This window comes from Schistocerca gregaria, chromosome 2 (genome assembly GCF_023897955.1).
Source record: "Schistocerca gregaria isolate iqSchGreg1 chromosome 2, iqSchGreg1.2, whole genome shotgun sequence".
NCBI lineage: Eukaryota > Metazoa > Arthropoda > Insecta > Orthoptera > Acrididae > Schistocerca > Schistocerca gregaria.
Window position 1 is genome coordinate 961,671,201 of NC_064921.1, and position 27,121 is coordinate 961,698,321.

The following is a 27,121-nucleotide window of genomic DNA, read 5'->3' on the forward strand; positions in this document are numbered from 1 at the left end:
GGTCAGTGCAGTGTGTGAAGTCTCTTCCTTCCAGTAAATGGTTAAACTTTTTACAGGAACATAAATTCCCAACAATTCCCGGTCATAGGTACATTAATTTCACAAATTCACCAGGTGCGCGGCTACTCACCGCTCACAGACTAAGTACCACGATACCACAATTTTCTAAGTCGTTTCACGTCCTAGCAACCTAAAGACAGATCGTCCGCTTTCACTTCTCCACCAGCACGAGCCAATTTGATGTCTCCAGCCGAGCTGTCCGATTTCGCGTCTGCACCAGCACTGTCGCTCTGCCCGTCCCCGGCCGTCTCCAGCTTACCAAACATTGTCACTCAACTGACCATTGCAGTTCCCTTCCCTGAAGATGTCTGTCTGATTGGCTGCAGCTTATTCTGCATTATTTTACGTTTTAACATATTTAAATAATCAAAGCTTGACCATTTCCACATTCTAAATCAAGTAACAATAATATCCATTACATAATAAAGATTAAATTCTTTTACATAAAACCAATACAATTTCCTTCTTTAAATGTCACGGCCAGTAGCTTTGCACCAATGTGCTTTCTGATAAATAAATAAAGAACAAAAGTGACTGTTATGCACTAAACTTTACAACTAATATTCTGTTACCTAATGATTCAATAAGGTGCCATGTTGTCATCGTTCTGTGTGTTTTGTATGGAGGAAATGATGACAAATAAAGTTACAGAGTTGATATTTATAACATTTGTCATTTTAATGCTATGCTTTTATATGAAAGCGTTCAGATTTTAGCATTCAGGTCTTTTTTACAAAACTTATTACTTTCACGTTAACAGCAAATCCTAAACTATTATAGATATGCTCAGTATTCAAGTTTTATTGGGATCACCATGAAAATTTAAGAAAGATGGTAGATTAAAATACATGCGGCTTCGTTCCCTGAATTATTATAGACTTAAATAGTTTTCAAAAATGTTTCTCTTTATAGCCGATCTTAGGTCGGCCATTTTTGACACTGCTACACCTCCCTGGGCACAAACAGCTCCTACGGGGTTTCCCGGTGATGTAGGTTCTCACCTGTCTCACTCACACACTACAGTGCTCAGGCCTGATCAGCCTGGCCTCATTCAGCACAATAGACACCAGTGAATTTCCCCATCTTGTGGCGAATCTGCGCTCTTTGTGGCACTCGGTCCTGGACGACAGGATTCGTTTCATAACTCAGGGTAAGCTGTCTGTTTCGGCCAAATACTTAAATGAGAGCAAAGTGCTCCTTAACTCACACTGTTTTATTTCGCCCTTCGTTCACCAAGCGAAGTTTCGACGGTGTCAGGGAACATGGAATTCCTGCAGTACCTCAGGTCCAGAAGTATATCTCGCCCCAACCCCTATGGGCCCAAATGTCGGTCGTGAGAAACTAAATACTAGCGAAATTAATCACTATGTCCTCAATTCCTCAGGATTACTATGTTGTAGTTCGACTTGTTAAAATAACATTAAATGGTACTGATGCTGTGGAAATTCACATTCCGTCTTTTTTGTTCTCTTCCTGAAACTATATCATTGCTGAGCTCTTCGATGAAATTGTAGGTTGCTAGTTGTGAACTACATCCTAGTTGGACCAGGATAACAGTAGTATCAGATGGCGGACAACCCCTCTGCAGTCACATGTTACCAGTGTTTAAAACGACTCGAAGAGATCTTCAGTTACACATAGTTGGCGTTTGTTAGCTGGGTAGAGGCTATTTCAAACTGTAAATACTTATGGAAGAAATGGTTTAGGTTTAATCTCGAAGTTTTTACAGTATTTCATCAACCCCGTTTCATCTAAATTCGTTGCCATATAAATGCCTAACTTTTTCAAGTTATTCCACTGTGATGTAAAGATTGAGACATCTAGTTTGTATGTCTATTTATCCTTCTGGTTTTACGTAATTTATGTAAACCTCAGCTTCCTAGCTAAGCCTGAGCTGATGAACCGTTGTCTCAGGACGCAAATTGATGTGCATAGTCAGTATCTTGAAAGCATTATTAAGACTTTTCAATAGTCTCCAACATTAAATTACAATTAGCATTGTCCACTAAGCAGATCCGGCGACAAGTACTGTAATATGTAAAATACTAGTCTGTTTTAACAATTACACCCAGATAATTCACATATAAATGTTGTGATATCCTTGAGGGGTCGTTAATGTGAAAGTGTGTAGAAACAACCAACAAGCAAAACGTGTCAACTGCGATATACTCCGTCCCACAGTCTCCTGGGGTTACCTCTTCTTGTTTCTTTGGTTCCTCTCTGTCTGCAGCTGTCTGAAAATTGAAAAGCTCATTCACCAGCGCTTGTCGTTGTTATTGACAAAGTATCACCATCGTTAGACAATGTTATCGTCTCTTTGGTTTATAAAGAAGGAATGACAGTGTTGCTTAAGAATGACATACTTGACACATTTATGTTGGCATTTTTGTTTCATGTTTCACATCCTCAACACTACCACTTATCCTTTCATGTTCTCAGAATCTGGATTCGGACTTGCATTGCACAGTTTGCTTACGTGATTACAAACTATGAGTGCATGTGAAATCTGATTACAAAATGTGAACATCCACATGCAGGGTTGTGTTGTCTTTACATCCACATGCAGGGTTGTGTTGTCTTTTCCTTTGTGTATTACCTATTGAAAGTGGTGCCAATGCAGTCATGCATAAGGCAAACTGTTTTAAAGTATATGGTACTGCAGTTAACGATTTTCAGTCATAATGTTAATAGCATCCGGTGATGCTAAAAAACCGAATCACTTCCAGTGAGTGAAATTTTTTGTTGGCTGTTTGCTTAAGGCAGAAAGCTGAATACGCCTGTGACAGTTAAAGCAGAGAAGAACGTCAGATATGTCTCCCTGCTCTTTATGTTCGAGTTGCAATCTCAGCATTTGGATATTTGGATATTACTCTTGAGTACCCTTTAAACCCAAATGATAAGTTACAGAAATACAAATGAAACTCTTTAGCTATAGCACATCTTCGAAGGGCGAGCACCCCCCACCCCCCCCCCCCCCCCCATGTCAGCCAGCTTAAGATTAACATTGGCTCAGGAGCCATCATATCATGTGTGTCACTATACTAATTGACCATTGGCAACATTGTGAAATACATTTGGCAACTATGAGGCCATCGATTTAATTCCTGGTTTGTTTCAGAATTATTCTGGAAAATTGGCTCGATATTTTTTTGCCATTTAGATTACATACTCTAAATTATTGTAACTTGATGGATGACATAGAGATAATAGATTTATGGTTTTGAGCCCAGGAAACTCGTACCAACAGAAACTGCAGCTTACGTCGCCATTTATGTTGCGAATTCTCGGTCTTGGCTATCATCGGGACAACACGGGAGTTCTGTTTGGTGCAGCTGTATGCTAGTTTAACAGTAATGTTTACGACCTAGAAATGGAAGATAGTGTTAGTTCGTGGTTCTTATCTCGCTAGAGACACGATTTTTACCTCTTTTTTGAAAGTGCTACTGGCAGACAGATCGACAATCAAAGAAGAAATATTGACAACTTCCCCCCCCCCCCCAATTGGTTTTGTCGCTACCTTGATTGTGTAGTTATAGACCTGAAGGTGAAAAACTTGCAGAATATGACACTTGTTAGAGCGTGCTTTTTCTGATTTCTGAACGATTTGTTAACTAGATTTTGTTACGAGCCTGTCTCCTTCTGCTACGTTTCCATACTTTCATGCGAGTCCAGTAATGCTACTTCAGTATGACTGTGGAATGAACGCAGACACAGACTGTTTTCTAAAAGTACGTATTAATCTTCTAATTCGTGGCCATGGGGATAACTTATTTTATTAAAAAAGATTTTTTTCACTACGTTATCATGGCAAGTTACAGTTGATTTGTATCAGTACAGAATATACTAAATAGCGTTTTAAAGTGCCTTTTTAGAACACGCCAGATAAACATAAGAAATAAATAAATCGGTAGCACTGAAAAGTTCATCACATTTTACAAATTTTTTCAATTGCGATTTTGTGTGGTGAGTGATCTTCTTATCGCAGCTAACAAGATTTTGTCCATTGTCCCACATCACTTTTCATATTTGAGCAATTACTCGTACTATTTATCATTTTCACTGTAGTCATTATGCCAGGATGAGCTAAACCATGAAAATGCAGAATATTTGATATTGAAAAGCTTAAGGAATGAACGCTCGGATATTTACAATTGAGGTGTCACACCACAGTATTTTCCAGGTGGAGTTTGGATACTACTTGAAATTTAAGGAACTGTTCTCAATTCAGAGTTGATGCAGTTCTTGATTTTACAGCTGGCTCTTGGCGATTTCATCATAATCCATTAGGTTACTTCATTAACTCTGCATAGGGCATCTGCTAAAATATTGTAACTGCCGCTGATATGACGAATATAAGCTCCAGAATTGTATTGCAACTGTCTCATCTGTTGAGGAGTTGCGTTTCCTTTGATTTGTTTAAAAGCAGATGTGATTGACGTATGGTCAGTGCAGTGTGTGAAGTCTCTTCCTTCCAGTAAATGGTTAAACTTTTTACAGGAACATAAATTCCCAACAATTCCCGGTCATAGGTACATTAATTTCACAAAATCCAAATGGTATGACGTAGCTGTCTTGTATTTATCTTCTTCAGTAATGGGTATTTGATAGTAAAACATAAACAGATCAGTTTTATAAAATGCACACATCAAAAAAGTTGTGCATCACCTCGGTTCCGAGCGTTCCAGAACCTGTACAGAAAATTGAAATAGAGATCAACCTAAACATCATTTCCGCCCCCCCTTTTTTTTCTCTTGAAAGCCACACATTGCATGTTGTACCGCCATACAGAGGTGGTGGTCCAAATTGCTGTACACACAGGTACTGCTAATACCCAGTAGCACTGCCTCTTGCATTGATGCATGCCTGTATTCGTCATGGCATGTTATCCACAAGTTCGTCAAGGCACTGTTGCCCCAGATTGTCCCACTCCTCAATGGCGATTTGGTGTCTGTCCTCAGAGTGGTTGGTGGGTCACATCATCAATAAACAGCCCTTGTCAATCTATCCCAGGTACATTCGATAGGGTTCATGTCTGAAGAACATGCTGGCCACTCTTGTCGAGCGATCTCATTATCCTGAAGAAAGTCATTCACAAGATGTGCACGATGGGGACGCGAATTATCGTCCATGAAGACGAATACCTCATCAATATGCTGCCGATATGGTTGCACTATCGGTCGGAGGATGGCATTCACTTATCGTACAGCTGTTACCGCGCCTTCCATGACCACCAGTGGCATACGTCGGCCCCACATAATGCCACTCAAAACATCAGGAAACCTTCACCTTTCTGCACTCGCTGGACATTGTGTCTAAGGCGTTCAGCCTGACCAGGTTGCCTCCAAACAAGTCTCTTACGATTGTCTGGTTGAAGGCATATGCGACACTCATCGGTGAAGAGAATATGATGCCAATCCTAAGTGTTCCATTCGGCGTGTTGTTGGGCTCATCTGTACTGTGCTGCATGGTGTCATGATTGCGAAGATGGACCTTGCCATGGATGTCGGGAGTGAAGTTGCGCATCATGCAGCCTATTGTGGGCAGTTTGAGTCCTAACATGATATCCTGCGGCTGTATGAAAAGCATTATTCAACATGGGGGCGTTGTTGTCAGGGTTCCTCCAAGCCATAATCCATAGGTGGCGGTCATCCACTGCCATAGTAGCCCTTGGGTGGTCTGAGGGAGGCGTGTCATAGACAGGTCCTGTCTCTCTCTCTCTCTCTCTCTCTCTCTCTCTCTCTCTCTCTATGTCCTCCATGTTCGAACAACATCACCTTGGTTCACACTGAGATACCTGGACACTTCCCTTGTTGAGAGCCCTACCTGGCACAAAGTACCAATGAGAACGCGCTCGAATCGCGGTACTGACCGTCTAGGCATGGTTTAACTACAGACAATACGAGATGTGTACCTCCTTCGTGGTGGAATGACTGGAACTGACCGGCTGTCGGACCCTGTCCATCAAATAGGCACTGCTCGTGAGTGTTTGTTTACATCTTTGAGTGGATTTGGTGACATGTCTGAACAGTCAAAGGGACTCTCTCTGTGATACAATACCCACAGTCAACGTCTATCTTCAGGAGTTCTGGGAACTGGGGTGATGCAAAACGTTTTTTGGTGTGTGTATATTTTTGCCTTGCAGAATACAGTGAAAAATCTTCTATTCCAGGTACAGGATAACAGTTGGGAACTGTTCTCTAACCATTTCACCATCCGTAATTTCCATATGTACATATCGAGTATACTACTTGGGTGCCATATGGAGAGGAGTAGCCCGTACAGAGTAGATTGCCTAATATGAGTTTCAATTCTTGTTTTAACACATCCATGCCCTGTGGGACTAACTTTCTTACCCTAGAAAACACAGGTAGGCCATCAGTGGTAATGCAGTGTTTGACATCGTTTTTATTTTAGCCGGGTACCAAATTAGGCTTCGCCATATCTACATATTGCAACAATAGGTCTGTAAATTTTGTATTTTTACTCATGGTACTTCTCACACTCTCCTTTGACATTGAAATAACTTTGCCATCAGAACTGAGCTGGTTCTGTTAATCTCTTATTATGGAAAATAACTAATAATTGTAATATATTAAAAATGGCTCCTAATATAGCTTTATTGATTTACACAAAGATTAAGGCCATCCACATTGATGTCGCAGTCTCCGCTTGGTGGTACGAAGTTTCATTCTGAATGTAGGAATGTCAGTATCATTAGCAGCCTATAATTTATACGGTGATTCAACATTACCTTTGAGATGTTTGAAATTACAGCAACATGAGCCCCACTGTCAACCAAAAATTGCAATCCCGTTTTTTTGTCGATTGTAAACAGGAGGTTTTTGTGGCAGTTACTTTGGGCATCAGAATTTGCCACTAATTCACCTGATGGGTTACGGTTCCCTGCTCAGACCAGCTATGAGGAGGCGAAATTCTTTTCATTATGCCACTCATTGTTACCGGCACATCCTGTTGGATATGAACAATATGTTACAGGGATTCATTTGTATTATTCTATCAGCCATTATAGCCACTTTTTCGAGTCCTTCATCGTCGATAATTAAAAGGTTCCTTTGGAGAATTCAGAATATTTCCTAGCCAGACTGTCATAAGGACCTTCTCCGGCACATCTACTCCTTCTAAGGCTTGCATTTTGTGTAGTAAATGGCTAGGTTTCGGTCTCCCAAATCAGTTCCCGTGACTGATCTCTTAATACGCTTATCTTCGCTTACATTGAATATATTCAGTCGACATTCCTAATCCAATGCATATTTATTCACTTCTGTGCCACAAATAACGTTCCAAGTATTCTCAGTGTATTTTGGTTTTAATTGTGACACTAGAAGGTTAAATTTAGTCTCTTCTATAACAATTTTGCAAATGCTGATCTGTACCTCAACCTGACGTACCAAACTTTGGATTTTTAACTCCATAAATTACAGTCAATCCTTAGGTATGCTTCACTTGTCGCCATATCTTCTTATTATCACATTGGGGTCACCAATTATAACTGCCATCATATGGCATATTTACTGGAGCTCAGAAAGCTGCGAAATAATATTTGTTTAACAGTTTTCAATATACATCTTTAATTACACAATGCCCTTGCTTTTTTTTCCAAATGGATCACACAGAGTTTTCATGAAAATCAAAGGTATTTCAGGATATCATGAGACAGCATGTGAATAGTGATGAATCTTCAATTACGACGAATAGCTTTTCGGAACTTTCTCTCAGAATCACTGTGATGTCTACATAATCATCCTCCGACGCCACTGAAAATTTAAAATCATATAAGACACACTGCTATACTTTCATCATTGGATCTACTTACGAATTCTATATAAGTAGAGTTAACCTAAATGCAGTAGCACTTAGTATGGTGGAAGTAAATTTACCCTATACCACACAATCCAATGTATAAATATGCAATTCGATGTAGAATATTTTTACTGCATAATAATACCTGGCACAACAACTATGTATTACAAGGCATACTCAGTTGCACGAACCAACACGTATATATAATACTTATTCTGTGACAAGATGTAAAAAAGTTAAATACCAATTCTGTCAAAAAGCTGCTAAAATGTAGCCCACCATTAAATGCGAGAAAGTAGGAAAAATGGATGCATACTGGAAGTAGAATGTTGTTGTTGTTGTGGTCTTCAGTCCTGAGACTGGTTTGATGCAGCTCTCCATGCTACTCTATCCTCTGCAAGCTTCTTGATCTCCCAGTACTTATTGCAACCTACATCCTTCTGAATTTGCTTAGTGTATTCATCTCTTGGTCTCCCTCTACGACTTTTACCCTCCACACTGACCTACAGTGCTAAAATTGTGATCTCTTGATGCCTCAGAACATGTCCTACCAACCGGTCCCTTCTTCTAGTCAAGTTGTGCCACAAACTCCTCTTCTCCCCATTTCTATTCAATACCTCCTCATTAGTTATATGATCTACCCATCTAATCTTCAGCATTCTTCTGTAGCACCACATTTCTAAAGCTTCTATTCTCTTCTTGCCCAAACTACTTATCCTTCATGTTTCACTTCCATACGTGGCTACAATCCATAAAAACACTTTTAGAAACGACTTCCTGACACTTAAATCTATGCTCGATGTTAAAAAATTTCTCTTCTTCAGAAACGCTTTCCTTGCCATTGCCAGTCTACATTTGATATCCTCTCTACTTCGACCATCATAAGTTATTTTGTTCCCCAAATAGCAAAACTCCTTTACTACTTTAAGTGCCTCATTTCCTAATCTAATTCCCTCAGCATCACCCGACTTAATTCGAATACATTCCATTATCCTCGTTTTGCTTTTGTTGATGTTCGTCTTATGTTCTCCATTCAAGACACTGTCCATTCCATTCAACTGCTCTTCCAAGTCCTTTGCTGTCTCTGACAGAATTACGAGTATAATGTCATTGGCGAACATCTAAGTTTTTATTTCTTCTCCATGGATTTTAATTCCTACTTCAAATTTCTCTTTTGTTTCCTTTACTGCTTTCTCAATATACAGATTGAATAACATTGGGGAGAGGCTACAACCCTGTCTCACTCCCTTCCCAACCACTGCTTCCCTTTCATGCCCCTCGACTCTTATAACTGCTATCTGGTTTCTGTACAATTTTTTCATTCATTATTAAACCTACTCCTGCACTACCCCTGTTTGATTCTATATTTATAAATCTGTATTCACCTGACCAAAAGTCTTGTTGCTCCTGCCACCTATCCATTTCCCTTTTTAAATTTTCTAACCTACTTGCCCGATTAAGGGATCTGACATTGCACGCTCCGATCCGTAGAACGCCAGTTTTTTTTTTTTTTTTTCTCCTGATAACGACGTCCTCCTGAGTAGCCCCCGCCCAGAGATCCGAATGAGAGACTATTTTATCTCCGGAATATTTACTCAAGAGGACGCCATCATCATTTAATCATACAATAAAGCTACATGCCCTCGGGAAAAATTACAGCTGTAGTTTCTCCTTGCTTTCAGCTGTTCGCAGTACCTGCAGAGAAAGGCCGTTTTGGTTAGTGTGACAAGGCCAGATCAGTCAATCATCCAGACTGTTGCTCCTGCAGCTACTGAAAAGGCTGCTGCCCCTCTTCAGGAACCACACGTTTGTCTGGTATCTCAACAGATCCCCCTCCATTGTGGTTGCATCTACGGTACAGCCATCTTTATCGCCGAGGCACGCAAGTATCCCCACCAACGGTAAGGTCCATGGTTCATAGGGGGGGGGGGGGGGGGTGAGTAGGATATTAACAGTATACTTACAATGTCATATCCAAAAGTTCACAGGCGGATTCTGAGGCAAGAACAAATGTTCACAGAATAATATCCGACGAAACGATCTTGTTTATTTGAAGCAAAAATTCTAATTATTTGCTCCATCCAATATCGCGGATAGAAGCAAAAATAAAGCACAATGTGAGCAACATATTCACAGTGAATTACACACGACTAGTCATAATCAAGAATACAATTCTGCGAAAGCAGTTTCTGTCTGTTACAAAACGAAAAAATACGAAAACAAACGTGGCCAACTTTAAATCGTCCAATAAGAAAGCGAAATGAAGGACTAATGAACTTGCAGCGCTTCAAGCGAACTAAGGTATTGTACAGGAAGCGTCCCCCCTGGTTGCCATCTGACTATGTTGATAATATTGTTGATGGAGTGAGGGTCGCTTCAATATATTGGTTTGACAAATAGTATTACCAACAAATATTAAATGTGTGCAGGCCGATTTAGAAGCCATTTTCTTGTCCATTCGACCTTTGTTTGTTCCACGGACATTGATGACGAGTCGACGGTAGATTGAAAAGTGATGGAGATGGTATGGTGCTGACGCACGAGATTGCGGAGATTTAAGGTGTGCACAGATACTGGCACAAACTAGTCCTAACCTGTGGGTCGGCGTTAATCGAATGCAAAGATCCTAGCAGGCAGAAGGACTGTGGACAACTTGGCAATGTGCTTATCGCTAATTTGCTTACGGCCCGCGCCCACTGGATTGTCTTGTGAACTCCTGTTGTTTGCTTATGAAAAGTGTTGTGACAGTAGGATGTCTGAAAGTGATACTGTTCCGAAAAGGTAAGTGTGGACATTATGGTTTCTTGCATTCTGTTTGGGTTGTCTGTGTCAGTACCTGATCTGTTATGTCGCTATGAAAAGGGTGTAAATGCGCAGTTATACTTTGATAGGAAAATTTCCAGTGTTATACTTAATTGGTTCATTGTATGTGAGATCGTAGATAATCGGGAATAGCCGTTCGGACAAGTTGTGTGCATCCCTGAAATTGTTTATATGAGTGGATAATCTTCGACTAACATTGAGAACTTTGTGTCGCACACGTGAATTGGTCAACAATGCAATGTAATTGAAAACTGTTCGACCTGTAAATCAGTTGTAAAGGGACACAAGGGCAGAATCTCAACATTCTTTAAAATTATTTAAGTACCCCTGCCCTAGAAGACCCCCCCCCCCCTTCTCTGTATCCAGTAAGATAACTGCGAAATAATGTGCTATTTGTGCATTGTCTCTTAAGTGTGTGAATTGAAAAAATAAATAAAAACCCACGCTTGACAACCATCGATTGATAGGTGAAGCAGCTTCATTATTACAGTGGCCCAATATAATCTCATTGACTGTCTCTTGAAGCGCATACAAGTCATCCTGCTCAGTCACATATAGGTTATTTGAATGATTGACTCACAAAAGAATAAAACCTGAAATGTAAATGCTAATCCATCTGAACAAAACTGGATTTTGTTCTGTTTTTAATTACAGTTACTAAGTCTTTTCCTTGATTGCCTATTTGATCATTGGCGTTGAGAAGAAATAAAAGAAGTCTTATTAGACACAATCTACTGTGTACACCACAGTCTAGAGATGGAGTGACTTTTGTGTTAGTTCGTTGTTCGGCGGTATGAATAAATTCCACCTACTCAGCAATGGCATGGCTCAAAGTTCAGTTCCTTGTCCTGTACTGTTCAGTCTAGATACCCACAACCTACACGAAATTCTCACAAATTATCCCATGTTGTTGGCTTCTGTCTTATGCTTATGTAGATTAAACTCGGAGGAAGGTAATGGCAAACCACCTCCACTAGGACCTTGCCTAGTAAGGCAACGCGGGTCTCCTGCGCTGTTCCCCTACACTCTGTAAAGAAGTATGGGATTTTTCATCACCATCAGATTAAACTCTAAGGCAGAATGGCTTGTGTGTATTGAAAAATATTTTGGCATTTAGAAGCGTAAATATAAACCACTGAAGATGGTTGTGGCTATCTGTCTGAACTAGAAATATACAAGTTATCTGCAGATAATGGAAGCGTTGTACAGATGCAAAAACAGTAAAGATGAAAGAAGAATAGAAATTTGTTGTCATAGAAAAGTGTTAAGATTACTTGGGTGGATCATATAATTGATGAAGTACTGAATCGAATTGAAGAGGAAGGGGAATGTTGGCTCAATTTGAGTAAAAGAATGGATCAGTTGATAGGGCACATCCTGAGGCATCAAGGAATAAGCAATTGGTGGCGGTGGAGGGGAGGTAAGACAGACCAGTCATTCAAATGAAGACTGCAACAATATGTGTATTACATTGCAACAGCACTCCAAAGTGTCAGAGGATACGATTTAATATGTCACCTACTGACACCCTTTTCAGAGTACTATTGCTGAAGTGAAAAGGTGCAATCTATTGGAAAGGCTAAATGGAACTCTGTGAAGAACCATCCTGAAGACACTGAGGATGACTGCATTGACCTGGGTTTATCAATTGAGCATTGTCAGCTACTCGGTTAAAACATGTGGTGGGTGTTCACCTTTGATGAGCCATGCACATTGTATCTGGTGCATTTTTACCTGTGCGTGTGTAGTGGCTTATTGTACGTATGTAGTGCCTCATTGTACCAGCAGTAAGGCTTCTCCTCACATAGGAGACTTCAAACTGTCATTTGGTTATGAGCAAGAGTGCAGGAGAACTTCTCTGTATCCATGTACAATATAATCTAGCAAGATTTTATAATATTACTGGAGTCTCGTCAACCAACCTGCAGAACTGCCATGATCCCATTTACCAGTGCTCACAATCCAGAGGCTGTCTTGATTTTGATTTATAGCTAGTCGAAAATCCAACTGTTTCTTTGCCGGGTGGTTCAAACTCAAATGCATCAAATATTGGATGGAAAGAACTACTGCTACTCATCACCACAAGTTCTGAGGATGGTGAGACTCTTAAGCTGTGGCTGCAGCAAGATGGTGTAAGTTGTACAAGACTGGATCCCTGGAAGACCTGGATCAGGCAGGCTCCAAAGCAATTGATGGATGGAAAAACTGGAAATTGGACATTAAATTTTTTCTTGTGTTTATTTTATTGGTTGTCTGTATCTTTGTTATATGTATTGTACAATAACAGTCTATTCATTACTGATTGGCCATCAAACACTAAATTATAAATAAAAACAGTAGAATGAATCATTATATTATATTTCCTAGAAAGAAAGTGAGAAAGGAAATTGGTATCTCACTGTTGAATGAAACTAAGTTGAACGGCTGCTTTTGATGAACTTGAAGAAATGTAAATCACTGTGTGAAGATCAGAAACTGATACTGTGTTCTGCTTCTTAAGAACAGTGGCATACATCAGCTTGATCAGAGAAGTGTAAAAGATCACAAATATAAACCCTCTTACTAAAGTTTGAGACCCAATAGGGATGTTGGCAGTACCAGGAAGATGAACATTAACACAGAGTAAGTAGAGTATGCGAACTGCAGATGGAACCACAGACGTCAAAGATGTCATATGTTAATCTGAAAACATTTCGTTGGAAGTGTGGACGCCTTATAAACTATTTTCTATGCCCAGTCATTCAGAGGACAGCACAGGAGAATGACCTCCCAATTTCACCAGCTGTATTTCAGATCTCCTCATAGCTATTGTCTCGAAAGATTAAATTAGTGCCAGTCAAAAATGAAATTGGCAAAATAACAAATTCATTGAATTTTCTATCGCTACAATTCACCAGTAACCTTTATTTGCATAACATTTGTTCTGCTATGATTTATTTATTCATTCAGGTATCATCCCACTATGATAAGGATTTGTGATTATAATGAAGTTGGTCATAATATAGTGAAAATAAATAGCTCAACACACACACACACACACCACACACACACACACACACACAAAGCAGAATATAAGCACACTTGTATGAGGGCAGACAGGTTGTGGCCTTGATAAAGGAACCAGCCCAACAGAAATGGTTTAGGAAAACCTAAATCAGGGTGGTAGGACAAAGTGAACTCCATCCTCTAAATATGAGGTTAGTGTCTTAACAACTGCACTGCCTCGCTCAGCTGCCCCTATTTTAGTGTTCTTTGATTTGAACAGTAGCACCTGCCTCCCAACTCCAAAAATATTCTCTTCACCTGGAACAATTTCATTTTAAGTATCAATTATTAAGCCTTTAAAGGCCAGGGTTAATAGGGGAAAAAACATTAGGGTAACCATCATGCATGTAATTGATTATTTGCACAATTAGAGAGGTTAGTGAAGCCCACAAATGTAATTAGATGATGTGCACTGACTATTTTACGAGCTATGCTGTCATTAAAGAAATATCTAGTGAAGGCCCAGGAATTGTAATATTCATTTAGAAAGATATAATTCCGAATCACAGATAGTCCTCTCTAAGAACCTCTGATTTTGAGAAAAATGTCAAGAAAACTACTGTCACATTACAAAAGCACACAGGACAATACAAGCCCAACACTCACAGAAAAGTTTAATAACAGACTGTTTTAGTAAGACATTGTCAGATAGCCTCTTAATAGTATGAGAGCCATGTGGTGTCTTGTAATGAATCATAACTTTATCAGGCTATCAAATTCATGTCTGTACAACTGAATAATTTATTTGTGGCACCCACCCACAGCTCGTAAGTAGTTGAAACAGTTTCTAGACTCCCCAAGAGAGGCTGAAAAATAATTGTCCATTTACTTCTGATATCAAACTGATCATTTTCAAGTATCCTTGCACACCTATTCCCATTTGAACCTACCCTTTCGCACTGCCCAGCTTGCCCGTCGTTTTGAGTGGTCCATTCTTTGTGACAAGTACTCGAGTGACCATTTCCTATGTGCTATACATTTGCTGACTGCTACCTCATCTGCGTGCACACCCAAATGACAGCTTACTGAAGCTGACTGTCAGCTTCACTCCTCCCAGGCGACCTTTGAAGAACAAGATTTCCCCAGTTGTGATGACCAGGTGGAATGTCGCACAGATGTTATCCTCGCTGCTGCAGAACATTCCATTCCTCGCACTTCCCCTTTACCACATCGTGTCCCAGTCCCTTTGTGGACTGAGGCATGCAGTGATGCAATTCGCACACGGAGACTTGCACTCCGCATTTTTAACCATCATCCTAAGCTGGCAAGCTGCATTCATTATAAACAGGTGTGTGCACTGTGTCATTGCACTCTTCGGGTTAGCGAAAGATCTGGCTGGATTTCATTCACTAGTTCTTCCAGCAGTTCCACCCCTTCCTCTGTTGTGTGGACCAACCTCCAATGGCTCTCTGGGACGAAGATCCATTCCCAATTTCCAGCCTGACTGTAGCAGACGATGTCATCTTGGACCTTATTGCTATCTCAAACTCCTTGGGCCGCCATTTTACAGACATTTTGAACTCCTCCCACTATCACCCTCCTTCCTCCATCGGAAATGAGTGGAGGAGGCTCGGGCGATACCCTTCTCTTCTCCGAATAGTGAGTGCTACAGTGCTGTCTTTACTATGAGGGAGCTAGATCGTGCTCTCAGTTCATTCTGGTCCCCCGCCGTAGGGCCAGACACAATCCACATTCAGATGTTGCAGCACCTTTATCTTGTGGGCAGCCACTTTCTGTTTAACACGACATACATCTGCATCTGGGCAGTGCACATTTCCTGGAAGCTGACGTGAAGCCACCATCATACCCATACCTATGCGTGGTAAGGACAAAAACCTTCCTTCTAGCTACTGCCCCATCTCTCTTACCAGCTGTGTTTGCAAGGTGATGGAACATATGATTCATGCCATGCTGGTATGGTGGCTTAACTCTCACTATTTACTGATGAATGCACAGTGTGGATTTTGAGCACAGCGTTCTGCAGTTGATCATCTCGTCACTTTGTCCACCCATGTCATGAGTGGCCTTCTGCGGAAGTCGCAAACTGTGGCCATATTTTTCGATTTGGAGAAGGCCTATGACACCTGCTGGAGAACTTGTATCATCCGTACTCTTTACATGTGGGTCTTCTGTGGCCGCCTGCCCGATTTCCTTCAGGAATTTTTAAAAGACTAAGTTTTCAATGTGTGTGTGTGTGTGTGTGTGTGTGTGTGTGTGTGTGTGTGTGTGTGTGTGTGTGTGTGTTTTCTGCCTTGTCTGACACCTTTATCCATGAAAACGGTGTGCCTCAGGGTTCCGTCCTGAGAGTCGTCCTCTTTGCTGTCACCAGTAACCCCAAATGGCCTGTCTCCCGCTGGGAATGTCCGGCTCCCTTTTTGTTGACGATTTTGCCGTCTATTGCAGTTCTCCATGGATCTGTCTACTGAGCGGCATCTTCAGCGATGTCTTGATTGTCTTTACTCATGGAACATCGACAATAGGTTTCGCTTTTCCACTGACAAAACTGTCCATACGAATTTCTGGTGACGCAATTGGTTTCTACTACCATCTCTACATCTTTAGCCTGTTGCTCTTCTGTTCATTGAAACTACAAAATTCCTGGGGCTCACGTGTGATAAGAAACACCCTTAGTCCCCACACGTCTTACCTGGAAGCCTGCTGTGCGCTGTTCCTCAGTGCCCTATGTGTTGTCAATGGTACTTCCTGGGGTACTGATCGAACCACCCTCTTCTGTTTGTACTGGTCCCTTGTCCATTTGAAACTCGGCTTTGGGTGCTTTGTTTACGCATCTGCATGTTTATACCTCTTATGCCATCTCAACACTATCCACCATCGTGGCATCCGCTTGGCCCCTGGCACAAGGACATACCCAGGATCTGAACTGGGGGGAGGGGGGGCGGCAGTCTTACTACTCTTAGGTAACTATGACTCGAGACAACATACAGCACTTCTTATTAAATAAAACGGTAAACCAGTGAAAAACTGCTTTTAATAAACATTTTAAATACAAGAATGCACTTGTACAATCAGAGAAAACATGCAGCATTTCTTATTAAATAAACCTTTCGGAAAGTGACCTCAGGTCAGTTATGCGACAGAAGGTACTTCACACCTGGGGTGAAGAATGGTGTACAGATGGTAGCAGAGCAAGAATGGGGGAGGTGTAGGCACATTTATTTGGTCCAAGCCTTGTTGACACAAATTTATTATTTAACAATAATTGCTTATACATCCAAGTTAATGCAAATAACAGTTTAAAAGGAAATTTTAGCCATATATATATATATATATATATATATATATATATATATATATATATATATATATATATATATATATATATTAATATTTTGTGCGTGTGTTTTTATATATATATAAAAACACACGCACAAAATTTCTAACTTTTGCAACTAGCGGTTGCTTCTTCAGGAAAGAGGGAAGGAGAGGGAAAGACGAAAGGATGTGGGTTTTAAGGGAGAGGGTAAGGAGTTATTCCAATCCCGGGAGTGGAAAGACTTACCTTAGGGGCGAAAAAAGGATGGGTTATATTTGCGCCCCCCCCCCCCCCCCCCACACACACACACACACAATTTATAGGCAAAGAGTTTGGGCAGAGATGTCAGTCGAGGCGGAAGTGCAGAGGCAAAGATGATGTTGAATGACAGGTGAGGTATGAGTGGCGGCAACTTGAAATTAGCGGAGATTGAGGCCTGGTGGATAACGAGAAGAGAGGATATATTGAAGGGCAAGTTCCCATCTCTGGAGTTCGGATAGGTTGGTGTTGGTGGGAAGTATCCAGATAACCCGGACGGTGTAACACTGTGCCAAGATGTGCTGGCCGTGCACCAAGGCATGTTTAGCCACAGGGTGATCCTCATTACCAACAAACACTGTCTGCCTGTGACAGTTTGTTGCTGGTCATTCCCACATAGAAAGCGTCACGGTGTAGGCAGGTCAGTTGGTAAATCAAGCGGGTGCTTTCACACGTGGCTCTGCCTTTGATCGTGTACACCTTCCAGGTTACAGGACTGGAGTAGGTGGTGGTGGGAGGGTGCATAGGACAGGTTTTACACCGGGAACGTTTACAAGGGTAGGAGCCAGAGGGTAGGTAAGGTGATTTGGGGATTTCATAGGGATGAACCAAGAGGTTATGAAGGTTAGGTGGATGTCAGAAAGACACTCTTGGTGGAGTGGGGAGGATTTCATGAAGGATGGATCTCATTTTGGGGCTGGATTTTAGGAAGTTTTTTTTCTCTCATGTGACAAGAGTTCACCTTTCATGACAAATACACAAAATTTCTAAATTATTTTATATAAATTAAGCTACAAGACAGAAATAACATTAAAGACTGGTGACATGAGTAAACACTGTCAAGTTTTCAATTTCACAATGTTTGTGTTATCTAGCAAATTTTCATTTAAATATTCGCCCTACATGTTCCAAAATTAATTCAGTCTGTCTCAAGAAGAAACGCCACTTAACACACAAATATGGCAGTATCAAGAAATAGATGGGTTTATCCCAAGCAATATTAGTAGAATTAAGAAATTTGCAATTTAAACGCACCAATTTTAACAAAGTTTAATGTAATAATAATAATAATAATTTGGACAGAACTTTCATTAAATGATCGATGATAGTGGATACCGTGCTATACGCTATGAAACAAATCAAGAATTATTCACGGTAGACACCTGGCACATGATGTGTCAATCACATAATAAAGTAATGATGATTAAATATTATAAAAGTGTATCAAAATTTAGGCCTTAGCCAGGTGACGAGAACCACACCAATGCAGTTTCCTGTTACACTTGAATGCTATCCCAACAGACAACAGCTGGTCAGGGAGAACCACTCTAAGCAAGCGAGCATTCCGTCGTCCCCACATGCTCGCAAACAGCCATACACATCGCATTCCTCAATCGGCAGGCACCAGTTGAGTTCCCGCCGCTTCCGTCTTGTCGCCATATCCCGACCGAGCCATCCTCCAAAACTGTTGCTTCGCACACAAGCGCCAACAGTGCTCAGCAATCACGCCCCCCATCGCTGCGGCGAAAACAAGTGGAATAATCTCGCGAGTAAATGAAATGAGCTGAGCCGTGACACGGCTCACCCTTATCTCACCCAACAAACTTCGGGCCATCAAGGAGGCTACCAGTGCGTGGCGCTCCTCCTTGCAGTTCTCTCGCAAGGACTCTGTTGTCCTCTGCCGGCTGCACATTGGCCACACTTGGATGTCACACAGCTATTTATTGCACCACGGGGACCCATCTATATGTCGCTGCGAGTCAGCTTTGACTGTGATCCACATCTTGTTGGACTGCCCGCTTTTAGCTCCACTCAGGCAGACGTTTGCGCTGCCTGATACACTTCCTGCACTTTTATCAGATGACGTTGTGATGGCAGGTTTAGTTTTGAGTTTTATTCGTGCAGGGGTTTTTTATTGCATGATATAAGTATTCTTCCTTTTTTTGTGTTAAGTCTGGCCTTTGGCCTACGATTTTAGACTGGGGTTTTTAGTGTGTTTCTTGGTGTTGGCTTTGCGCTTTTTTTTAAATGGTCGGCCAACCACTTTCACACTCGGTGTGATTTTAATTCCTTGAGTCTGTGTCGTTCTTGTCCTGTGTCGTCTCTTGTCATCTCCATTGTTTGTTTTTATTCCTTGTGGGTGTTTCAAGTTGATGGAAAAAGCTACCAATGGCCCTTCAATAGCACAAACAAACCAACCAATCAATCTGTGTTGCCGTCTGTCAGGAGGTGGGGTCCCTTTGGCATTGCCAATGGTGCTCCCTTCACAGAAACAAGCTCCGGCTTATTGAGCCTCTCCCAGCAGCTTGGATAGTGACCTCCTCTCAGCCCTCCAGCCGGAGGAGGTCATTTTAGATAGGCTGCATATTGTGCATTGCCTTTTTAGCCATCGTCATTTGATAAGTGGCACTTCATCACCACTTTGTACACATTGTACCCAAGTTCTGTCTCCCACTTCCTGACAGAATGCCCATTGTGTAACCGTTTACCTTCCCACTTGGGTATGCTGTCTTGAGTTATTGGCCATTTTAGCAAATGATGCACGGGCTGTCGACCTTGTTTTACTTTATCCACCAAAGCAATATGGTTAAGGCCATTTAATTTTTAGTTTTGGACCTCCGTTTCTGTATGGTGACACTTTTAGCACTTTCTCCGCGTGCCTGTTATTAGCTGTCTTCTCCTATGTCAATTGGAACTGACATATAGTCATTTTTTAACTCCTCTGTCTTCGTGTTCTATAGTTTTGACTTGGGCGTGTACGATCCCGGTTGTTTTTGCGCCCTAAAGCAAAACAAAACAAAACCAATCTTCTGGTATTCTCACATCATTTCAGTCTACTCATCTTTAGGTATTATCATATCACTTACAGCACCCTTTGTGGTAGTATTCTTAATGTGGTATTAAAGTAAGTCATCGTGCAGCACTACCATCAATAGTCTTTTGTTTGATAACACAGTAAGAAAGTTGCTATGTAGGCTGTTCTAAGTAATTATATGGTATCTGGAGATGATTGAAGCCAGTAGTAAGTAAATAATTACTTTATCAACAGCTGTTGATGGTCTTGTGATATGACCTGTTTCAAATAACATACTTGGCACTTACTGACAGGAACTTCACAATAAAGAAAGAAATTTCATCATTGTAGCATATTAATTAAAACTACCAAGCTATTTTTCTTTTTAAATGATAAATTTGTGAATACATAAGTGACTGAAAAACCAATTTGTTTATGCTTTTCGGATAACTTGTACAATTTTTAATACACACCTTGTTTTTTTATTTTTTATTTTTACAGAGGCAATGAAGAAGCAAAGGAATTTGTGATGTCATTGTATGACAATTCGATGTTGGATGAGTAAGTAAACCATTGTTGTTGACTACATATCGCGGTACTGGGATTGGGAGTTTTGCATAAATTCTATATATGCAGTGATTAATCAAAAAAAAAAAAAAAAAAAAATTACTCAATACTGCAATATTATTTACTCTGTTAAATATTGTGGGCTTGCATAAGACTCTGAAAATACCGTGATAACATACGTACAGACATTGGCTATTCTGAAGTATGAATGAAATATTTTATACACAGTGTGCAACTCACTGCCTTCTCATAAGTAGTTCGCGTGAGCGCTGCTATTATGGAGAGAAAATATGCGTGCTTCTACGCAAACTGTAATGATTAATTTGGTTCTCAGGGGCTACTGGTCATTTATGTGCCAACTTTCACAAAGAAACTGAGATGTATTTTTTTAATGCTTATTAAATGTAATATTTTTCTGTATTTACTGTTCATTACCTGCAAGGCAAAAACTGAGGAAAATCTCATCTGATGTTAAGCGGCCAATCTTAAACATACTGAACTCATTCAGTAAGAAAACATTCTTTGAAACTATTAAAAGATTAAAATAGAAAAGTCTTCTGCATTTACATTTAATATTACAGACTGAATTTCTAACTAAAAAATATCATTAGCGTAATGGCCGAGCAAATGCTAGTAGGGAAAAAGCGCTCCCCGCTACACGAAGTTCTGAAATAGAGTTTTTAATTACAGTTAATGGTGGCTATTATTGGAGGTGCTCACTAATTTGATAATCAACACTTTCTAATAACAGTTGGACATATATTCTGATAGCTTACAGACATACTTACATGTAATCAGATTGTGATAAATGGCGGTCTTCCGCTAGATGAAACAAGCTAGGGTGAAAAATCTAACCCACAAATAAATTATCTCTGATATTCTTCATCTCGTGACACAGATGCTATAGATAAAAGGCTATTTGTTAAACGCATCGCTGTTTGCGAGCTTTACAGATAATAAACTAAACTTTTTAATATTTGGTATTCATCGCGCACACATACATTCTTTCAATAATTTATAGTTCACAAGTCACTTTTTTTTTAACACACACAAAAAAAACCTTTTTATTTTTCTCAAAATGTCAATTTGTGTGACTTTTTGTCGCTGAAAATAATTGAAACACAAATGGAATAGTCTAAAACTTTCATTGGTTTAGTATGAATTTTCAGGAAAATTCAGGCGGGAACTTTTGGCTGGAATCCCTCCTTAACCTTTGATTTACTGAACTAAAATTTTTCCAATTTTACTGAGGGGTACTTTTTGTACCCACTATGTTCTTTTTCTAGGTTGGAGCATATTTTATATTGTAAATTATCTAAACTTTATTATGATTACAATAAACTTTGTCATAATTTTGGAAGGTAGTTAACGAGTAAAATACTTAAAGATAGTTCATTACATTTTTATTCAAATTTATTTCAAGTACAATATTTTAAAATCAAAATTTGATTGAAATGTTACAATTTGGTGGTAGTCTATTTCTTTGTTGATAAAGAGAAAATTTAATTGTGAACAGCGGCAGAACTTCGAACAATTTTTGTAAACTACATGGGTTATCTTATCAGAGTGATCACCACAAACCCACGCTGCTAGTCAGTCTTCCTGTCTTTTCTTGATTCAAATAGGAAGTGTCTTTCAGATTGCCTGCCTAGAGTTTTTTCCTACTGTTTAGGCTTGTTGAATTTCTGTGGATACACCCATCAAATTCATTACGTTGAGGACCTGTTTGCTCTAGGTCTTTAAAACTTTTTGCTCTTTAGTTCTGTGTGAGGTCTCACCATTCCATCTCCCAAAGCAAGCAGCAACAGATGCAGGAGGACAAAAGCGTACACACAAGGAACATCTGAAGAGTTCCATAGGTCTGCCACATTCACAACAAGGTTGCGCCAGCCTATCCGATTTCCCACATGCTGACCAGCTGCACTTAGCTGTGACTCCTGCAATGGTGGAATATGCAGACACTCTCGTTCGAGGTGATACACATTGTGAGCAAACTTTTTGCTGCTCAATTGGACATCTCTGTTGGTAGTGCTGACACATTTGTCCACCAGTTGGGGTACTCAAATGTGTGTGCTCACTGGCTTCCTCACCAGTTAACTGAAGGTCATAGAGAGCAACAAAGGACCATATGTGCAGAATTGTTTGCACATTAAGAGGTTGATACTGACAATTTTTTGTCAAACATCCTCCCACTCGATCAAATATGGGTTCATTGCTTTGAACTGAAAACAAAATGGCAATCCTTGGAGTGACGCCACTCCACCTGTCCTTTGAAGAAAGAGTTTGAAGCTGCACCTTCGGCCCATAAATACATGGCGACAGTCATCTGGGACTCGGAAGAGGTTACTCTGATTGATGTCCTCCCTCATGATGCAACAATCCAGTCTGAAGCGTATTGTGCTACCCTCAGGAAATTGAAGAAATGATTTCAACATGTTCATCACCACAAAAATGCAATCAGATTTCTCCATCTCCATGATAAGGCTTCACACAAGTCTGTGCACCTGAAAGCAGCTCACAAAACTTCATTATACTATTTCTCCTTGTCACCTTACAGCTTGATTCTTGGACCTCCCAACTTCCATCTCTTTGGCCCAATGAAGTATGTACTCCAGGGGAAGCAGTATGTGGATAATGGGGAGGAGGTTATTGGTGCTTCAGAGGGTTGGCTCCAACGTTGACCAGTAGAGTCGTATCAAGCAGGCATACAGTTCCTCGTAGTAAGGTGACAAAAGGCGTCACATAGTGGAGGTTGTGTTGAAAAATAGCCTTCTGTTGCTAAAAGACTGGGGAATAATACAGTGTATTGGAAACACAAATAAAACGTACTTTCACAAAAACTCATCACGTACTGAACACCCCTTTGTATAACACATTTGAGTCATTAAAAAGCTGAACAATATTTTTTATGTGCCTCTTGATTGCTTGGCAGGTTAAATTTATGGTTACCTCTAGTTAGACACACAATACAACCTTGCTGCTTTTATGAGAGTGAAGAAATCTGTGTAAACCCGCTGTGGTATTCCTGCCTGTTGTAAGAGGCGACTAAAAGGAGTGTCACACGGTTCGGCCTTATTGTGGTGGCCCCCTGTAGGGCTTGACCTCCATTTTTCAAAATTTTCCTGTAGAACGAGCCAATGGGGGAAGGGCGCATTGTGTCCATAATGCGCCGAGACCTATCGCATCCTTTGTCGACGTTGATTGCGCTTCTGCTCATTTGCCAACTGTTGAGCGAGATCACCCTCTTGGGTCCATATTTTTCCATCAACTGTGCAGTATTGTTTTGTACACTGGTGATGATAATGGTCCTCTTGCTTGGTTGCACCTGATACCCGGCACGGTAGCCAGTCCATTGTGGTGGGGCCGCCATGTACCCTGTTGGTTGTAGCCCCCTGACCACACAGGGGATTGCTCTGCTGATACCTGCATCCCACGTATGCCAAGGGGTAGATGCCCATCTCCCTGGGCCATCGGGACTCCCAGCAATGGTCATCCTGCCAGGTGGCTTATGCTGCGGCTGGGTGGCGCCTGTGGGGAGGGCCCCTGGTCAGGAGTGGATGGCATCAGTCTGGATGAAGTGCGATTAAGCGTAGTACATCAGTACAGCTGGTGGTAAAACACCGGCAGTCTTTAAGTGTTCATGGGCTCACTTCAGCGCACAGAAGTGCAACCCCAAATCGTTCCCCTCCCTGTCCCCACCACGGGAGGAACATCAGGCAAAGGATGGCAGCGTCTCTTATTCGCCACGGTACCTTGTATGTTTGAGAGCTGATGGGGAATCTTTCTTGACAATGAAGCCTCGGTTTTTTGTTGAGCATTTAGAGGACCAGTTTCGGGAGGTGGAGGGCTTGTCCAAAATGAGATCTGGGTCAGTCTTGATTAAAAGCAGCATACTCTGCCCAGTCAGGGGCAGTGCTTGCTTGTGACAAGCTGTCGGATGTTTCTGCAACCATCATGCCCCATAAGAACTTAAATATGGTCCAGGGTATCATATTTCACAGGGACCTTCTTTTGCAGTCTGACAATGAGTGGCGTGCCAGTTTAGAGTGGCAAGGTGTACATTTCGTTTGGCTTGTCCACCAGGGTCCGAGGGATAATAAAGTTGTCACCGGTGGCTTCATCTTGGCTTTCGAGGGTCATACATTACCCGAGAAGGTCAAGATGATCGTCTACGGCTGTGATGTCAAGCCCTATATCCCTCCCCTGATGCATGCTTCAAGTGCTGGAAGTTCGACCAAATATCTTCCCGCTGTACTTACATTGTCACATGTCAAGATTGCGGACGCCCCTCACATCCCAATACTCAATGTGCCCTGCCTCTCATCTGTGGCAACTGCGGAGAGCACTATTCACCTTGCTCGCCTGACTGCAGGATTCTCCAGAAAGAAAGGAAAATCATGGACTACAAAGCCCTGGACTGACTGATCTACACTTGGCTAAGGGAAAATGTGAGAGACTACATCTTGTGGCTATGACCACCTCATACGCCGCCACAACAACAGTTGTAACCCCTTCAGTACCGCGAATTGCAGTCAGTTCTCAGAGGCATAAGACTATGCCTACCCCCTTGATGGTGGGGGGCAAACCCCCCCCCCCCTCCTCCTGTTGCTCCTGCACCACCTACCTCTGGAGCACTGCCCCCCCCCCCCCCCCCCCCCCAACTATCGGGGACACCAGCACGCACTTCTCAGCTGGAGAAGCATAGGTCTTCTTCGGCTCCACTTGCCAGGAAGGGATCCCTTGGGTCACGGCCTTCCCAGGTTTGTGCTAGTCGGAAAGAGGACACCTGCAAGTGGCTGTATTGCCCAAAAGCCACTGGTCTTAGGGCTACACAATCCTCCTCAGTCCTGGAGACTAAATCAGTAAAGCCCTCCCAGCCAGAGAAACCCAAGGAGCAGCAAGAAAAGTCCAAAAAGAAGACAAAGGAAATTCCGGTGGCACCCACACCACCGCTGCCTACAAGCTGTGCGTCTGAGGATGGGGTGGAGATAGTGGCATCCGCTGAGGACATAGATCTTGCCGGACACTCAGACATATAGACTGCTCGGGCAATAAGACGGTGGCAGTAGGGACCTTGAGGTGTAAACAGCCTCATTGAATGTTTGATGCCTTCCCAGTCTCATGATGTCTTCCTCCAGTGGAATTCAGTGGTTTCTTCCAACGCCTGGCTGAGCTGCAGCAACTGTTAAGCTTTACATCTGCTTTCTGCATTGCCTTCCAGGAAACCTGGTTCCTGGCATCAATGTGAGGGTTGAGTAGGTGATTACAACAATCATTAATGCGGCAGAAAGCACAATCCCTGAGTGTATTAGCTGCACTGATTATAAACTCCCTAAACTTTTCCTTTTTCTGGGAGATTTTAACACCCATAACCCCATGTGGGGTGGCACTGTGCTCACTGACTGAGGCAGAGATGTCGAAACTTTACTGTCTCAGTTCGTTCTCTGCCTCTAAAATACTGGGGCCACCACACATTTCACTGTGGCTAATGGTAGTTCTCAGCTATTGATTTATCCATTTGCAGCCCAGAACTTCTCCCATCTGTCCACTGGAGAGCACATGATGACCTGCGTGGTATTGACCACTTCCCGATCTTCCTGCCACTGCCCCAGCACCAGGCCGACGGATGCCTGCCCAGATGGGCTTTAAACAAGGCGGACTGGGAAACTTTCATCTCTGCTGTCAATGTTGAATCTCCCCCACACGGTAACATCGATGTGATGGTTGAGCAGGTGACTACGACAATTGTTCCTGCGGCAGAAAACGTGATCCCTCTCTCTTTAGGGTGCTCGAGGGATAAGGTTGTCCCCTGGTGGTCGCTGGAAGCCACTGAAGCAATTAAGGAATGGCATAAGTGGCACCCTTCCCGGTAGCAGCTCATAGCCTTTAAACTGCTGTGTGTCCACATTTGCCAACTTATCAAACGACGGAAGCAGGAGTGTTGGGAGAGACACGTCTTGAACATTGGGTGCCATACGTCACCTTCCCAAGTCTGGACAAAGATCAAACGTCTTTTTGGGTACCAGCCCCCAACAGGTGTTCCTGGTGTTATCATAAATGGCATGTTATCTACTGTCGCAAACGCAATTGTCGAGCACTTTGCTCGAGCCTCTGCATCAGAGAATTACCCCCCCCCCCTCCGGTCTTTCGCACTCTCAAACGGCGGATGGAAGGGAACATCTTCTCTTTCAATGCAAGCCACAGTAAACCCTATAGCGCATCATTTACAGAGTGGGAGCTCCTCAATGCCCTTGCACATTTACCCGACACAGCTCCTGGGCCAGATCGGATCCACACTCAGATGATTAAACATCTCTCATCTGACTACAAGCAACATCGCCTTGTCGTCTTCAACCGGATCTGGTGCTATGGTGTCTTCCCATCACAATGGCGGGAGAGCACCTTCAATCCGGTGCCCAAACCTGGTAAAAACCCACTTGATGCGGATAGCTATCGGCCCATTAGCCTCACCAACATTC

The 27,121-nt window shown here is 41.8% G+C and overlaps 1 protein-coding gene across 4 annotated transcripts in view; it reads left to right on the forward strand.

Annotated features, from left to right (window-relative positions):
- Window positions 1-27,121, forward strand: part of LOC126335443 (uncharacterized) — a 159,129-nt gene that overhangs the window by 108,241 nt on the left and 23,767 nt on the right. For 3 of the 4 annotated variants that reach the window (XR_007564870.1, XM_049998732.1, XM_049998730.1), the window contains exon 3: window positions 20,577-20,636. Coding sequence is in view for 3 of the 4 variants with exons in the window: in XM_049998732.1 (XP_049854689.1) it covers window positions 20,577-20,636 (60 nt within the window). In the remaining variant the exon portion in view is untranslated. Of the gene's footprint in view, window positions 1-10,433; window positions 10,663-20,576; window positions 20,637-27,121 lie in introns of those variants that run through there. The other variant, XM_049998731.1, reaches the window with a different exon arrangement.